A 17975-nucleotide genomic window follows, 5' to 3' on the forward strand; every position below is an offset into this window, starting at 1 on the left:
AAAGTGTTTAATACGGTAGTCCTTTATTGATACCTGTGCTAATATATGCTAAACCATCCGTTTATACACTGGTAACATGGATGTGCTATGATAACAGTGCATGCTGTCGGTGTTTACTGAAAGCAAACTGTGGTACGGAGACGACTGTGTATAATATTTCTAGTGATACTCGAAAGGTCTCATCAAGTCCCGATTTAATTCGATTTATGCTGTTATCAGTGTTTGCAATGATAGCATGGCTGTGGTGTCTATCAGTGTATGCTCTCTGTGTTTGCTGATATCAAACTGTCGTATGAGGACCACTGGGTTAATCTTTGTTGTGACACTCACTCCTTTCTTTATTTAGACCTGGTTTAATTCTGGGATAGTTGAATATTTGTATATAATCCCTGCAGACTGTTTTAGATTATATCTAATATACATTATGTAATTATCTTTATAATTACAAAATGTTTTATGTAAGATTTATGCTTTGTAATTTAAATCTGAATCACAAAAGTGTTTTGGAATTGGAATAATGTATTTGTAACTGCAGTACACATAATACTAATTTTAAACAATTTTGTCCAGGTTCCTTGCCACTGGGGACTCCTTCAGGTAGGGCTGTGCGATATGACCAAAATCTCACATCCCGATATAAGACATCTATCGTCCGATAACGATATAAATCACAAAAATGTAACATTTTCTGTCAATTCTGTGAATCTCGGGCAGCTCGACTTGCGTGAAGTGTTTCCAGCTGGGCGTCGTGTAGCTGGAGTCGAGTGTTTTAACCGATGCATGAAACGATACATTTTTAGACATAAGTTGTAACGGCCGCCGTTTTCAATGTGAGTATTTATTACACGGCGTGCTGCGGGGAAAAGCCTGTTCTAACGTTTGAGTCTAAGCTTTATTTTTTAGCACCTGGTGGCTCTTTTTTACTTCTCATCCGTAAATAATCTGCTCTTTCACGTGATTCAGTTTATTTTGAAAAGTCTCAACAGGATCTTGAGCTTTATTATGAAAGGTTTATGTGGAACATAAACAAGCGGACACGCGATGGTGTTACCGTCGTTGTTGCTAACCACAACAACCACAACAGTTTATTTTGCAACAACACGAAACAAACGACAGCGTAAAATGAAACGATAGACGTTTTTATATCGTCATCCGATATATATCGTTATATCAAACAGCCCTACCTTCAGGACCATCGCATTCAGTTTTCGAGTTGGTGTGTCCACGGTGAGCCAGATCATCTCCCAGGTAGCGACGGCCATCTGGGACAGTCTAGTGGACGATTTCATGGCTGTGCCTTCAACTGCAGACTGGCGGTCCATTGCAGAGGGATTCCAGGAGCGCTGGAACTTCCCTCTCTCCATCACAGTAGAGGTTGTATCTGCACTCCATGGAGCTCCGTCCTGAAATTGCGGAGAAATGCGTGAAGGCAACTTGTGTTCTCCACAATTTTCTGCGCTGTGTGGATGAGAGAGGGGCACCTGCTGTGGTGGAGCCGTTGCAAGGCCTGGGTCATGTAGCAGCAAACAACTCCTCCAGAGAGGCTGTCCTGGTGAGGGAGAAGTTCATGGCCCACTTCTCGGCGGAGGGAGCTGTGTCTTGGCAACCAAAGGAGTAGCCTGTTTGAAGTCTGAGTGACTTCCCCACAACGGCTCTTTTAAGAGCCACCCACAAACCTCTAAAGAGTGTTCCTGTCTTTTTTAATTTTTCTTAATAAATGGAGCTCTACTCCAAAATAAACTAACCTCTCTTTACTCTCTTAAATAACTTGTCTTCACTATGTTCCTATATACAGTGTGATGCAACCGTTTGGGCAACCTTATTAATAGTCATTATTTTCTTGTATGAATCGCTGTTACAGTAAAAAATGTCACTTACATATATCATATAGGAGACACACACATTGATATACACTAAATATTTATGTTATTTCTCTTTTTTTGTGTTGCCAATTTATGCACCTTCTTGATTTAGTTTAAAGAGTTATTACACACTTTCTGTAAATCCAGTGAACTGCATTTCACTTCTCAAATATCACTGTGTGTGTCTCCTGTATGATATATTTAACTGACAATTTTTATTGTGACAACCAACGATTTGTACAGGAAAATAATTACTTTTCACAATGTTGCCCAAACTTTTGCATCCCACTGTATTGGTATATTTTGTTATTAGTGTAATATGAAATAAATTCTACTTGTGTCAAGTCGGGTGCCAATATTTGCTCTGTAGTAGACAGTGTTGGGTAAGTTACTTTAAATTAGTAACTTAGTTACATTACTAGTTACTTCCATCAAAAGTAACTCAGTTACTTCAAGTTACTCGTTACTTTCAGAGTAACTAGTTACTAGGGAAAGTAACTTTAGTTTTACTCAGAATTCTCTTGTTAATGTGTTGCTTCCCTAACCTTTCACAAGGTTGCCCAAACTTTTGCATCCCACTGTATTGGTATATTTTGTTATTAGTGTAATATGAAAAAAAAACTACATGTGTCAAGTCGGGTGCCAATATTTGCTGTGTAGTAGAACAGAGACATTAGTCATTACAAATGTTTATTGGAAAAAATATATAAATTCAAAACAAAAACATTAAACATAAATATATAACATTTAACTTTTTACAGAGAGACAGGAATAAAAAGGACCCAGCTTGGAGTGGAAGAGCCTCAGGGAGAAGGAGGAGAAAAATAACAGCATTGTTTCTGCCCTGGAGAGCTGCTGCCTCATCAGAAAACGACTGATTGCTAGGGTCCACGGCAGTGATGAGCTTTTCCTCCATACTGAATGAAGAATGAAGGGCTTTGGCTGGATCTGCCCCTTGGACCATTTCCCCTTTGGTCAGAGCCACGTCAGCAGGCTCCTGATTGGTTGTCGTGGCGCGATTTGACGCTTGAGTTCAGATTTTTCCAACTCGAGCGGTAGACGCGAAACGCGCGTATGCACAAAATGCAACACAAAAACTGACGCGTGTGGTTTTATTCGCGAGCCAAACGCGGCAGACGCGGTACACTGACGCCCGTTTCACGCGTTTTCGCGATACAAATCTGCTTCCAAATTTCATCATCGCGCTTTTTCCATTGACTTTACATGTAAACCTGACGCTCTGGCCACCTCTATCGCGTTCGGTGTGAACACACCGTAAGACTTAAACTACATGGACTTAGAGACAGTTTGATTGTAATCTGGTTACATTTTACGCTGAAACATTACTGAGATTCTGTCATTAAAGATGTCCAACAGCATTTTAAAGGTTTGATAGAGTCTAGAGACATGAAGTGTGACCCTATACATGACTGACATCATTGCAGTCATTCTGAGTTCCAGCTGTGAGGTTTAAAAATGTGCAGGACCCTGGATTCATCAACATGACGCTGACTGACTTTCATCTTCCTGCTGCGCTGCTCTTTGTTTACCTGTTTCTAATGTGACTCATTTGTTTCAGGGACATTCTTAGAGCGCTGCTTCCTGCTTACAGGTTACTTCTCCTGTCTCTGTTCACTCTCCTCCCTGGGTCAGTGTTGGTGTCTCTGTGTGTTTAGTCTTTTGGTTACTTCCTGTTTTAGTGTGAAGGTTGGTTTTCTGGAGTTTCTGATTGTAGTTCTACTTCCTCCTATGTGAGCATCCCCACCTGTGTGCAACAACATGCTTTAACATTTGGCGAGAGAGGACGAACGTTTATCGACCAGAGCAAAGAAATTGTTTCCGAATCAACAACACATGTCTTTGTTTTCCAGAAAACACACAAACTTTAAGATTTCAGGAACGTTTACTCCAACCTGTGGGTGTAGCTGTAGTTTGGCTGGGGAGGGGCAAGCCCACCCAGCCCCCAGCTGAGCCCCCCCACCCCAGCTGAGCTCCACTCATACGCCTCAGTATAACTCAGACTGATTCACACAGTTTGATCAGGCAGAATCTGAACACCACACGAGTTCCTGCAGTGCCACAGTCAGTGTGTGGTGAGTTTACTGACCTGCTCAGAGAAATGGCACATCTGCTGTGATCTAAGACACACACAGAGGTGTTCCTGTGTAGTGGACACTGCACACTGGTTCATACCTGTGGTTTAAAGTATTTATCCTTCAATCATATGTGTACATGTAATACATGTGTAGTACCCGTGCAGTACTTCCTAAAATGTGAGTTTCTGGTGTTTCTGTGGATTTGAGTTCAGGGCCTCTGGACACAGGTATTGTTTTTTTCTGTGGTGTAATAAAATAGCAGATGCACTGCATTATGGGAGCAGTAGTATGAGTGGTGTGGCTGCCACACATCTCATTAATAACATATGACCTAATACCACAGAGTCAGAGCAGAAGCATGAACACACACAAAAACAGATTATCCCAGAACAGGTGAGCACAGGTGAGTCAGGCTAGGGCAGGGCAAACAGCCTGCAGACACATGCTAGGCAGGAAGTGGAGGGCTAATAGCCAAAATAAAACAGGAAACACCTGCTGGGTATCTCAGAGATGCCATTCTTCAGGCTTGAGTCCAGGCAGTAGCGACGGTGTGACCTACGACCGCCTTGACTCGGCCACAGGTCACCTGACACGGGCTTCAGGTGTGACCTTTGGCCCAGAGAGCAGCAGAGACCACACACAGCAGACAGAGTGAATCCCGAGTCCCCACATGTGTGTTTCACTGTAACAACAATCATACAGTTTTATGATGCACTGTTTATTTTTGTGTGTTTCTACAGATTTTATCTGTACTTTTACTTTTTATAAAAAACTACTGTTTACTGTGTTATTAAATTTACAGTTAAAGTTCATATTTTACACTCTGCACACTGATCCTAATGATCTTAGTGTATTTTGTAGTGTTTTAATGCATTTAATAGCAGTATTTTAACAAGTATTTCGTAATATTTTAGCATTTTGTATTTTGTAGTGTTCGTCTGTGTATTTTGTAGTATTTTAATGTGCTTCAGTAGTATTTTCAACTGCAGTATTTTTACAGCGTGTAACTGGAGAGTTTTCAGGAGACGCCCAGTGGAATAGCCCTTCCGCGTATGACGTCATATGTGGTCAAGGTTTCAGAGCACAAAAATAAACTAACGGAAGCGGACTTTCAAAATAAAAATTAATAAAACTAAGCGAATCTGTGTGATTTATTTAACGCATTCCTGTATTTTATTATATGAATTCAACTTGCCTGTGTTCACAGCTTCTTTAGACGTCACTAAAGTGTCGTCACTAAAGGTGTCGTTTTATAGGTTTGTTTGCCCTAGAGCTACTGCGGTGCTTTAATTGTGAAGCGCCACAGCGGAAGTGCCGTCCTCGCGCTCCCTACCTTGACGCAGCGGGGCTCAGGTCGGTCCGCGAGCTGACGGCAAGAACCGGGATCGAACCTACTCCTGTGACGTCACCATGGCTGCTCAGGTAAGACCATCGCCTGCACGCGTACCTATCTGCGGTGACCTTTGACCCCGCGGCTGGCTCCAATCAGCGCGCTGAACCGAACCGATTCGGGGAGCAACAGAACGGCGGGGACACACCTGAGACACGGCAGGTGTCAGCAGACAGGTGCAGCGAGCGGCACGAGGAGAGGAGGGGGACACAGGGGAGACACGGGGGAGACAAGGGGGGAGGGAAGAGCCGCAGACACGGCTCGAACAGCCGTGGGGAGAACTGCCAACATCCAGTTGGGAAAATAGGAACGCACAGGCTGTTGCTGCGCATGTGCGGGAACACCAGCCCACGTTTAAAAGTTGTCGGAGAAGCTCAGAGGAGGGTCAAAAGTCACAGACCTGCTGCTGAGGAGAGATCGATGAGAGTTATTGATCCCTGTGATGATCAGTGAGGTCTGCAGGCGATATATCAGAAACTTTAGATTCTGAGGACGAACTCAGAGATTGTCAGTGTGAGGAGGTCTCCTGTTTCCCACAGCACAGTCCTCTGACACCAGTGGCGGTCCTAGCCTGTTTGGCGCCCCGGGCGAACACTCCCTCTGGCGCCCCCCCCCCCCCCCCACATACACAAAAAACATATTAAGGATTATACATTACCATAAAACTGTTGTCGAAACATACTGAATTTTGCCAGAGAAACACACATATGAAGAGAGAGAGAGTATGCATTGTATGCAAACGGCTACCAAACAGCCATCATAATTCGTCATACAATGAGAACAGGACAAATCAACAATTGACAATTAATATTAAAACCTGTAACATAATGTATTGTTTGGAGTTTAGTATTTTTATCATTTCTTCTTGGAGCAACTGTAATCCACATAATTTCCTTAGGGATTAATAAAGTATTCTGACCCTGATTGTTTCAGGATGACCTGCCATTATCCAATCACACATCTGCTTACCTGCATCTGTTGCTCGTTTCTCCTCCTCTTCTTTTTTATTTTTTCTAAACTGAGCTCCTGATGGCTTTGAACTTTTCTTGTCCACCTTACATTGGTTTTAATTTTGCACTCCGGTATGAACACAAATCCCCCATATCGAGGATCACCACAACATGATCTAACAGACCTACACCTTAGTTCACAGATTCACTTTGTCTAAGGTTTATTTCTGAGATTTCGCACAATCCAGGATTCAAATCATGAATACATAATTTACAACATTATGAATGAAATGTGCTCTATTTGGAAGCAGCAGGGCCCCTCCCCTTTTGACGGGTTGTGTGTGAGACTTTAAATCATCAAACTGTAAATTATAAATTTTAAATTGTTATTGATCCTTTACCCCGAGTCCTAAAGTGTATATTTATTGTCTTACTCCTCTTATATTTATTGTTTGTTTACTTGCACTGCTGTAACTGGAGCCTCGTCGTCTCGTCTCTCTATATACTGGACTGTATGTAGCGGAGATGACAATAAAGTTTACTTTGACTTCAGCAGCGAGCAGGCGCACCGAGGGCTCTCGCGCTCACTTTTCGCGTACAGAATTTTGAAAAAACATCGGTGCAAATTATAAGTCTGTATCATGATGTCTGGTGTTTTCGTGTTTGTTGGTTTGTTTTTATTTTGTTTTATTGCGAGTTGGTTATTAGATGCTGCTCCAGCCAGCCAGTGAATCCCCCGCCGCCCCGCCCTCTCCTCTCTGCGCCGCAAGCAGCAGGCGCACCTCGCTAACGGAGGGCACCCTTACTCCCAGCAAATGGGCGATAGAAAAGCGATCGGTGCCTGTACCATTCCCAATATGCGTTGGCTGATGTCGGGGCAGCACGAGTACGAGCAATTTTTTTATTTTATTTTTTTTGCTGATGCCCGTGATGCCGTCCCGGGCAACCGCCCGTGTTGCCCGTATCTAAAACCGCTACTGTCTGACAGTCAGAGAACTCATCGCTTATTGATTTATTTAAAATAACGCTGGCATGCCTGGGTCTGAGATATCAGCTGTGCTGCAGACGGAGAGCTGAAGCTCATAAAGACCTCAGATTGTTTTCAAACTTGACTCTAAGCGCTTCATGATATGAATGTACCTGCCCAGCACCCAAACACCTGGATGTTGTCCACGCTTCAGGTTTATTACTGGCTGTGGAAATCACGTGGCTCACTGTTCTCTGCGTGTTGCTGCGGATGTTCCCATTGGCTGGTACTTGTCTATGAAGCCCTGCTTGGCCTGCTTCCCTCTTACCTTTGTGTTTTTATGTGTAACAACCAACACGGCCTTCGCATTCACAGCATCATCCAAATGATCGCCCCGGGAATCGGACAAAATCAGGATTTCAAATGTGCTGCTGGTGTTTCCAGGAATAATCAAATTGACACATCTGTGCCTGTTTGTACTTGATGTCTCGTTACCTGTTGTGTCTGTTGCACCTTTGCTGGTGTGGTGGGAATGAGAGCCTGGATGAATAAATCAATCAGACATCTCATGTTTACTCTGATGGTTTCACTGAAGGACGGCGTCCTGATCGGGGATCAGTGATGCGAGGGATGAAACCATGGTAACAGTTTAACAATGAGGGAGACGTGGTGACAGGTCTGCAGCCTCCACCATCACGCTTGGGGCAGAGACTGAGCTGTGGGCGTGGGTGGTGCTGCAGGAAGTGATGGTGTGTTGGAGTGAAACAGACCTGAGGGTAATGGGGACCGTCGTTGTCCTCAGGTGGGGGCGTGGCAATGGAAAACTCACATGATCATTTCTACTGTAAGTAGAAAGAAGTTGTAATATAACAATCACACTCTACAATCACAATTACTCTAATCAGTGAGAGAGTTTGTGACGGTCTCCACAGAGTAAACTTTTATATGACTGACTTGCAACGACGTAGCGCTCCTGCATCAGCGTTAGTCCTGAACTCAAACATGACTTCAAATTATTTTGTGACTGTTCGGCTCTGCAGACGTGTTTGTCAATGCGACAAGCAGAAATCATATTTGTGTTCATGAATAAACGTGTGGAGGCAGGAGACGACGTTTCATCGCTGCACATGGAAATGTCTCTGTGTGAGCTTCTCTGGAAAGAAAAACCCAGAAAGCCTGGAAGTTCCTGATATTTGGATGTCAGGAAGTGCTGTGGTCCAACAGGAAGTCAGGTTCGAGAGTTTGTAGTTTCACTGACATCCAGACGTTTCCTCTGAGCCCAAACCAGAGCTGGTTCCTCTGACTGCCCCTAAACTTTAGTTTGTACCAGTCTGAGCTCTGTGCGTGTGTGTGTGTGTGCGTGTGTGTGCATGTGTGTTTGTGTGTGTGTGCGTGTGTGTGCATGTGTGTTTGTGTGTGTGTGCGTGTGTGTGCATGCTTGTGTGGATGTGTGTGTGCATGTGTGTGCGTGTGTGTGCATGCTTGTGTGGATGTGTGTGTGCATGTGTGTGTGTGTATGTGTGTGTGTGTGCGCGCGTGTGCATGTGTGTGTGCGCTCTCCAGGCTCTGGTTCTGTACGACTTCACAGCGGAGCCAGGAAACAACGAGCTGTCGGTGAGAGAAGGGGAGACCATCACTGTGACAGACCAGGTAAACACAGGTGTTTACACTGCACACACTGCAAAGGAAACACGGCTCCACCCCCTCACGTGTCCCTGTTCTTCAGACTGTGGGTGGAGGCTGGATCCAGGCCCAGAACTCCAGCGGACAAACCGGCCTTGTACCTGAGGGATATTTACAGGTGAGCGCTGTGACATTATTTCATGTCGTGTCAACACAAAGAGGCACAGATCAGTGAATTTCACCTTCATCAGTGTCACACTGCTCCTCTGTCCAACACGTACCTTTGAGTTTAGTTTTTATTATTATTTGACTATTTGTTTGAATTCAGCTCAGTTTCAGTGAGATTCCAGAACAGAGGCCAGAAAATCAGTATTTCAGTGAAAACAAGCAGCTGACTCACAGGCTGATAGACGTCCAAACATTAATAAATACGTCCATCAGGGCTGCTTCACCGGGCAAACTGCAATCATTTATTTTACCAAACCGACAGAGACTAAAACCGAGGATATTTCATCTTTATTTGATTTCAAGTTCACAAAGGCACAAACACTTCACAGAGATACTGAAAATCACAGCACAGAGTGATAAACCCACCATGGAGACCATTGGACCACACAGTGTAACCTCTGCAGGGCTGTAGACTAACTTTTTGCCATGGTTGCACTGGTGTGCCTGACTTTTTTTCTTAGGCGCACCAGCACAAAAGTTAGGCGCACCCAAATTTTTCAACCGCATCACTTAACACCGCAGTTTTACACGTGCACTTTTTTTGGGGGCGAAATTGCTGTCCATACAGACAATATTGATTTGTAAACGATTAACTAACAATCGTGTCAACACAAAGTTCTTTATTTGGAGCACAGTTCTACCAGAAAGATAAGTTAGTGAAAAAATGCTTGTGCTTGAAGTGCTTCGGCACTCTTTGGTAATATTGTAGGCAATGTTAAACCTAATCATCACATCGGCCTCCTCTGACGACCTGTTTGCTGCTGCCTGCTGCTGAAAGGCAGTGGGGAGAGGGGACACTTGGGCAGTGCATTTATTGCAGCATATAATGTGTTTTCTGGATACACTGTGTGCTTTTTCAGCGTTCAAAGATTGATGGCTCCATTTCAGAGCACTGGCTATGAATTTCAGACGGATCAGGCCTTAACAAAAAATGTATCAATAGTTTTTTTCATCTTTTCTTATTCAATTCAATTCAGTTTTATTTATTTAGCACCAAATCGCAACAACAGTCGCCTCAAGGCGCTTTATATTGTACAGTAGATCGTACAATAATAGATACAGAGAAAAACCCAACAATCATATGAGCAGCACTTTGGCGACAGTGGGAAGGAAAAACTCCCTTTTAACAGGAAGAAACCTCCAGCAGAACCAGGCTCAGGGAGGGGCGGGGCCATCTGCTGTGATTGGTTGAGGTGAGAGAAGGAAAACAGGATAAAGACATGCTGTGGAAGAGAGACAGAGGTTAATAACAGATATGATTCAATGCAGAGAGGTCTATTAATACATAGTGAGTGAGAAAGGTGACTGGAAAGGAAAAACTCAATGCATCATGGGAATCCCCAGCAGCCTACGTCTATTGCAGCATAACTAAGGGAGGATTCAGGGTCACCTGGTCCAGCCCTAACTATATGCTTTAGCAAAAAGGAAAGTTTGAAGCCTAATCTTGAAAGTAGAGATAGTGTCTGTCTCCTGAATCCAAACTGGAAGCTGGTTCCACAGAAGAGGGGCCTGAAAACTGAAGGCTCTGCCTCCCATTCTACTTTTAAATACTCTAGGAACAACAAGTAGGCCTGCAGAGCGAGAGCGAAGTGCTCTAATAGGGTGATATGGTACTACAAGGTCATTAAGATAAGATGGGGCCTGATTATTTAAGACCTTGTATGTGAGGAGCAGGATTTTGAATTCTGGATTTAACAGGAAGCCAAAACAGGAGAAATCTGCTCTCTTTCTAGTCCCTGTCAGGACTCTTGCTGCAGCATTTTGGATTAGCTGAAGGCTTTTCAGCGAGGTTTTAGGACTTCCTGATAATAATGAATTACAGTCGTCCAGCCTGGAAGTAATAAATGCATGAACTAGTTTTTCAGCGTCACTCTGAGACAGGATATTTCTAACTTTAGAGATGTTGCGCAAATGGAAGAACGCAGTCTTACATATTTGTTTAATATGTGCGTTGAAGGACATGTCCTGGTCAAAAATGACTCCAAGGTTCCTCACAGCATTACTGGAGGCCAAAGTAATGCCATCCAGAATAAGAATCTGGTTAGATACCATATTTCTAAGATCAGTATTGAACAGCAGAAATTAAGCTTTCTTGTCCAAGGTCATTTAAGTTCAAAAAAAAAAAAAGAGTGGCCGACAGCGCTGTAAACAACGGTAGACTGGTGGGCAATAAGCGAATGAATAATGCAGAAAGGAGAGACTTTTAGACAGGAAACTGTACTTAAAGTACAGACAGAGAGAGAGAGCTGTGCATGAAGTGTGATTTTAATGTGGTGGAAGCAAAACAGCAAAAGTAAGAGGGAATTAATGACGACATTTATCAAATGTGAAGCGTAATTTGGATCTTCTTTTGCTGCTGGTTCAGCGAATTTTGGTTGGAGAGAGACAAAACCTGCACCTCAGAATCTAGCTCAAAAAAGACGTAAACACAAAGCACGGACCCGCCGACGCATCAGAGTCAGTGAGCTGTCGGCTTTTAGCCCCAAAATACATTTATATTTCAATCAGGATTTAATTAATCGATACCGCTTTATTCAAGCTACTCACCTCTCTGTCCGTCTGCACTTTCAAACCCCTGACTATCTCTGATTGGTTCAGACCACGATAGGGGCATAATGTGTGTCTGTTGTTGACCACATGGAGATCTTCAGAGTTGCCGAGACTTTTTTTTGTTCGTACTCGAACAGTTGGTCACACTGGTGTGACCCAAGATTTTTTTTAGTCGCACAATTGAAAAATTTGGTTGCATTTGTGACCATATTGGTAGCACCCTGCTCTGTGATGGCTACAGTAAAGTCTGTATCATCTGCAGGAACATCTATTTGTTAAAGATGTTGTCATGTTTCAGATCAGAAACACTGGTGGTGTTGGAGGAGGCGGGGACCTGGGCTTGGGGGGCGGGGCTTTTGTCAGTCACACACAGGGATGGGACAGTCGAGGATACAATCCCACACAGCACGGTAACATACGCTTGTTTTCAGCTCATTTTCAAGTATAGTGTGTTACTGTGAGGAAAAAGGTTTTACATCAGGAATGTCGAGCAGTGTCCCTATCAGCTGTTCAGGATGATGACGGCGAGTGGGACGACGAATGGGATGACCAGTCGGTGAGCAGTTACCATGACAACAACCAACCGGAAGGGGAGGCCAGAGCCTCAGGACGAAGCGCCCATGGACCCAGTGTTAAGATCTCCCTCAATAAGTACATATGTTTCTGAAATATGCAAATATAACAGACGACTCACAGTAGAGCTAAAAGTAGAGTCCAGTAGATGTCGGTCCATAGAGCAAAGTAAACACTGGTAGGAGTCATTAGATGTCAGTCACAGTGTTTAGCAGTTGGTAGATTCCTGTAGAAGACAGTAGAGCTTACTAAACATCAGTTGAGTTCAGTAGATGTCAGTAGATGTCAGTAGTGATGGTAAACCCTAGTAGATTTCAGTGGAAGGGAGTGAATGTTGGTAGTTGTTAGATATTATTAAAAATTAATGGAAGCAGATGTCAGTGGAAGTTGGCAGAATTTGGTAGATGTCAGTAGAAATCAGTAGAAACGAGTAGAAGACAGTGATGCCTTCTTGTCTTTAGGTTCTCGTTCTCCAAAGGTCCGAGTCCAGAAGTCTTCATGTTAGCCCGACCTCCGGCTGACAACAGAGAGAGACTTCCTGTCTACGTGAGTCCAACATTTTTCTCTTCGTTAATGATGTGTGGTGTTGATTGCTCTGATTGGCTCTTGGTCCTCTTCCGATCAGATGGGAGAAGTAGGCCCCGTCTGGCTGTACCCGACGTCTCCTCTGGACTGTGTGATTGCTGATCCAAAGAAAGAGTCCAAAATGTACGGACTGAAGAGCTTCATTGAGTACCAGATAACACCCAATGTGAGCTTAGTAGCACTTTTTTTTAAACTTGCTTTTGGTTGATTTTTATTTTTAGGTTTTAGCTTCTGTGAAGCACTTTGTGATTTTTATCTTGAAAGGTGCTATATAAATAAAATTTTACTTACTTACTTTACTTACTCTGTAGTACTTAGTAGGTTTTATTAATCCTTTATTTATCCAGGTAAAAAATCTCATTGAGATTAAAAATCTCATTTCCAAGAGAGACCAAGGACAGTAGTACTTGCAGTATCACTGGGTATCAATCTCTGACTCCTCCCTCTTCCTCCAGACAACCAACAGCCCTGTCAATCATCGCTACAAGCACTTTGATTGGCTGTACGAGCGTCTGCTGGAGAAGTTTGGGTCCATACTGCCCATCCCCTCACTGCCTGACAAACAGGTGACAGGTGAGCCATCGCCATAGCTACCCTGTATGACCCAGCAAACACCTTTGACCTTACCAGTCTCACCCGTGCTTGTAGGCAGGTTTGATGATGACTTCATTAGGATGAGGATGGAGGGTCTGCAGGCCTGGATGACTCGGATGTGTCGGCACCCCATCGTCTCTCAGAGTGAAGTCTTTCAGCTCTTCCTCACCCACAGAGATGAGAAGGTAGGTGAAGCTCCACCTCCTGCTTTACATCTTTCAGGTAACCTGAGAACCTGCTGTCTAAGCCTCTGGGATGTACTTTTTGTTTACTCACAAACAAATGAAAGACTACAAACACAAACCAGAAGGCTTCAGGTACAGAACAGACCCCACCCACAGGTTATAAATGTTTGTGTGGTCTTTTATGGAGATTATGTTTGAGCCAGTCAGGTGTGATGATATCTGATGCTGCTTGCTGATTGGCTAAGGCTGTTTGTTGTTGTTTCAGGAGTGGAAGGCGGGGAAGAGGAAGGCAGAGAAAGACGAGACGGTGGGTCCAATGATGTTCAGTTTGGTTGAACCTGAAGCTGCAGAGCTCGATGTCATCCAGGTGTAAGTCACTCAGTCTGCCTGTAAAGGCCTATACCCTGGGTTTGGTCTGTCAGGCTACGTCTGATTGGTTCGCTCATTAGGGTCGTCTAACGGCGTCAATCCCTTTTTTAGCTGTAGCTCACTGGGAGTGCCACAGGGCGGTGTACTGGGCCAATTACTGTTCCTTATTATAAATGTACTTTCACTGTTCTTCCATCAAACAGCAGCTCAGTTTCACATGTTTTTACCTGTGGCTTTTTACCTTTGTGTGACCTCTGAGTGTGTGTGCAGTGAACAGAGGTGTGAACACTACAGCCGCTTTACAAAGTCCATGGATGACGGCATCAGAGAGCTGCTGAACGTCGGGCACGCGCACTGGAAACGCTGCACCGGACGTCAGTGCATACATTTAAAGTTATTCTGTGTACATGTACACAGAATACTTACAGCTGTGATTGGGTGGTAATGTCTTCATCTGTTTTTAACCAGCGCTTCCTAAAGAGTATGAGCGCATCGGCCAAGCCTTCAGAAACCTGTCAACTGTATTCATCACCAGCAAATATCCAGGTGAGCGAGGGAGGAGTGTGGGGGTGGAGGGTGGAGGAGGGAGGATGGAAGATAGAAGGATGGAAGGATAGAAGTAGGTAGGAATGAAGGAGGGAGGGTGGAAGGACTGAGGAAGGATAGAAAGATAGAAAGAGGGAGGATGGAAGTATAGAAGAAAGGAGGGAGGAAGAGAGAGAGGATGGAAGGAGGGTGGATGGAAGGAGGGAGGGTGGAAGCATGGAAGGAGGGAGGAAGGATGGAAAGATAATCACAATGCAGGGACTCCAGCAACACTTAAACAGGAACAACTTTATTGACTGACCAACGGTTTTGTTTACATTCTCGGAGGACTTGAAGCTCTCCCGCGGTGCATTCAGGGACTCTGAGCTCAGTGTGCTCTTTCTGAACCATTTTCCTTAAAGCTGGTTTCCATTGTGAAATACGTAAATATCCAGTGAACATCTATTATGTGGTATAAGTACAGACTTTTAAGTGTCTGCGATGCAGGTGAGGCGACGTTGACCGACGCTCTGACGGCTGCTGGAAAAACCTACGAGGAGATTGCTGAGGTCGTCGCCCAGCAGGTAAAAACACACACACCTATGTATAAATACACAGTATACTGTGTTTTCTCAGTCTTACAATAATATTTGTTTATTCTCTTACTGCATTCTTTGTTGTGTTGATGTTTCCAGCCTCAGAAGGACCTCCACTTCCTGTTGGAGACTAACAGCGAGTACAAAGGGCTGCTGGCATGTTTTCCAGACATCATCGCTGTACACAAGGTACAGCAGAACTACACAGTGACTATACTACACACAGTACTGCTACACATAGCTGCAGGTGCACACAGAGAATGTCTGAAAACATGAGACAATAAAACAGACTGAAGCTGGAAACTGAGGCTTTTATTTTGGAGGTTTTTATTCAATCGCTGTCAGAGCAACATTAATTGGGGAATGGGAGGGGCTCCAGGTGTGCTGAGGAGGGCGTGGTCTCACCTGTGTGTGTGTGTGTGTGTGTGTTTCAGGCTGCTGCAGATAAAGTGAAGGAAGGCGATCGTTTGGTTTCTGCAGGAAAAATGAACAACAGCGACAGGAAGTGCATGAACCAGCGGCTCAGCTGCATGAGCTACGCCCTGCAGGGTAACAGAACACACAGACACACACACACACCACCCAAAAATCCCAGCAAACCCAAAGGTCAAAGTAATCTCTTTGATAAAGTTATCAGCCCCTGTTGAAATTTAAAGCTGTCATGCTTTTAGCAGAGCGATGGATTTTCTGCGCAGTGTTTCTGAACATGCTTGTTTTATTTAAAAAGCATAAATCTGTTTACAAACAATAACAGAATAATTTCAGAGAGACAAACATGACCACAGTCAGTTTGTCCTCCTGAAGAACTGAGCTTGTCATTGACCCACAGATTGGACCTGCTGTGCAATGACCTGTGTTCACTCTGTAACACTCAAAGATGTTAAATTAAGACCAAACCAAGGAATTTATCCAGTTTAGAGTTGGTATAAACACATCTGTGAGGGTTTGATCTGAGAAAGCAGCGTCCCAAATCCAAAGACACTTTATAAATCACTTCAGACCTGAGGAGAAGAGTGAAAGTTATCATAGTGTCTCCAAGTGTGGACAACAGGAGTGAGGAGAAACTCAGAGAGAACCACGACAATCCTGCTGAGGAACATGCTGCAGGAGACCAGAATGGGCGTTACAACCACCCACTCAGAGCCCCAACTTTAATCTCTGGCCTGAGCCGAAGACCAAGATCCCCATCAGGACACATCACATCTGGAGGAGCTTCAGAAGAAGGAGAAGGGGCCGCAGTCACTCAGGAGACAGAGACACACAGCTGACCTTTAGCATCACAGGATCATTCAGGGACTTCATGTAACCCTTCAAAATAAAACTGTCTTGCTCTGTCTGACAGCAGAGTAGACGGTCACATATACAAACCCTGTGAGGGTGTTTCCTGCTCAGCTCGTCTCGTCAGACACTCAGCTTTAGTCACCTGCTGCCTTTTCATGATGTCATGGCGTTACCTCATCATCGGCCATAGTTTCAGCTGTTTCTGTTTCACATGTAATAAAAAAAAAAAAAAAAAAAAAGGTAAATGGCATTTGTATAGTGCTTTACTCAGTCCCTAAGGACCCCAAAGCGCTTTACACTACATTCAGTCATCCACCCATCCACACACAGGTGATGGCAAGCTACATTGTAGCCACAGCCGCCCTGGGGCGCACTGACAGAGGCGAGGCTGCCGGACACTGGCGTCACCGGGCCCTCTGACCACCACCAGTAGGCAAACATGGGGCTAGTATCTTGCCCAAGGATATTTGGCATGCAGCCAGGAGGCAGCCTGGGATCGAACCACCGACCTTCTGACTAGTGGCTGACCTGCTCTGCCACCTGAGCTGCAGCCACCACCTACATACCACATGTGTATGAAGAGATGATAATGTTGGGTTCATGTCAATCCCACCAAAATAAAAATCCAAGAACGACTGATCTAAGAACTAAATAATAAAGTAAATAAAATGATACCACAATAGTATAAAGTTAATGTTTGTATGTGTAATAAATAAAAAAATGTCCGAGGGTAACTCGCCGCTGTCTGCTCTCCTCCAGCTGAGATGAACCATTTCCATAGCAACCGTATCTACGACTACAACCGAGTGATGCAGCTTTACCTGGAGCAGCAGGTCACCTTCTACCAGCAGGTGAGCGCCAGGCGGGAGGCGGGGTGGGCGGAGTCTGGTTGCGTGTTTAGGTCTGTGATGTCGTCTCCCATCTGCTCTCTGATTGTTCAGATCGCAGATAAGCTGAGAGAAGCTCTGAGCCAGTTCACCACGCTGTGAGGATGCCGCCGCCACCATGTGATGTCACATGTGACATCACAGCCTGAGTCACTGTTAACAAAATAAAAGCCTCATAATCTTTATAGTGTAAATGTTGATATGATAATGATTAATGATGAGTTTCCTTCTTTCTCTGCTTTATTTAAAAACTTTTTAACAGTTGATTTTACACGTTTAATAAAACTTTCTACGCCTCCACCTGGCTCTACCTCGTCTTTATTGATATTATCAGTAGAAATTATTTTACTGTGACAGTGCAGAAAACTTGTTTAAATGTGTGCGGGATAAGCTGCTCAGTTTCCATCGAAACTGTAAAACAGGGAAGGTTTTTTTCAGCTGCAGATCTGTTCAGGCTGAACATCACGATTATTGACCCTGACTCAGGAAGCTGCAGGAACACTGGCTATATCTCGATTCAGGGTCTGCAGCCTTAGAGTACGCAGCCTTAACGGTCCACAAGGGCCCCGTACTCAAAGACCGCTAAGGCCAGAAGTGCGAGGCTTGTAAAATTGGAAGTTAATTATATTTCCTATCACCTTATGCCTTCACTCAAAGACCAGTATCTGTGACAGTGTATATATAGATGTATTATATATGAGAGACAAATATTGT

At 44.2% G+C, this 17975-nt stretch overlaps 1 protein-coding gene across 3 annotated transcripts; it reads left to right on the plus strand.

Annotated features, from left to right (window-relative positions):
- The first annotated feature begins 5268 nt into the window (after positions 1 to 5268).
- LOC120732474 (sorting nexin-9-like) lies at positions 5269 to 17561 on the plus strand. 3 transcript variants are annotated; one of them, XM_040030130.1, is made up of 17 exons: positions 5269 to 5380; positions 8829 to 8915; positions 8992 to 9066; positions 11965 to 12076; positions 12161 to 12317; positions 12701 to 12785; positions 12865 to 12990; positions 13280 to 13397; positions 13473 to 13603; positions 13869 to 13972; positions 14243 to 14346; positions 14441 to 14518; positions 15005 to 15081; positions 15193 to 15282; positions 15528 to 15642; positions 17134 to 17225; positions 17316 to 17363. In XM_040030130.1, exons 1-17 carry the CDS (start codon positions 5369 to 5371, stop codon positions 17361 to 17363), a joined length of 1611 nt encoding a protein of 536 aa, XP_039886064.1. In that variant the 5' UTR covers positions 5269 to 5368. The 3 variants fall into 3 exon arrangements, with proteins under 3 accessions (XP_039886064.1, XP_039886056.1, XP_039886048.1); XM_040030122.1 differs by lacking the exon at positions 5269 to 5380 and having other exon boundaries at positions 8729 to 8915; positions 12173 to 12317; XM_040030114.1 differs by lacking the exon at positions 5269 to 5380 and having other exon boundaries at positions 8730 to 8915; positions 17316 to 17561.
- The last annotated feature ends 414 nt before the right edge of the window (positions 17562 to 17975 follow it).

The sequence above is a fragment of the Simochromis diagramma genome, unplaced genomic scaffold (assembly GCF_900408965.1).
Source record: "Simochromis diagramma unplaced genomic scaffold, fSimDia1.1 OVJJ01000334.1, whole genome shotgun sequence".
Taxonomy (NCBI): domain Eukaryota; kingdom Metazoa; phylum Chordata; class Actinopteri; order Cichliformes; family Cichlidae; genus Simochromis; species Simochromis diagramma.

Bases quoted from the DNA above. Each gene is read 5' to 3' on its own strand.
- LOC120732474 (XM_040030114.1), top strand. From the start codon at position 8,808: ATGTGTGTGTGCGCTCTCCAGGCTCTGGTTCTGTACGACTTCACAGCG. The intron at 8,916-8,991 runs GTAAACACAGGT...CCTGTTCTTCAG, and splicing joins CCATCACTGTGACAGACCAG to ACTGTGGGTGGAGGCTGGAT. The intron at 12,318-12,700 runs GTACATATGTTT...TCTTGTCTTTAG, and splicing joins GTTAAGATCTCCCTCAATAA to GTTCTCGTTCTCCAAAGGTC.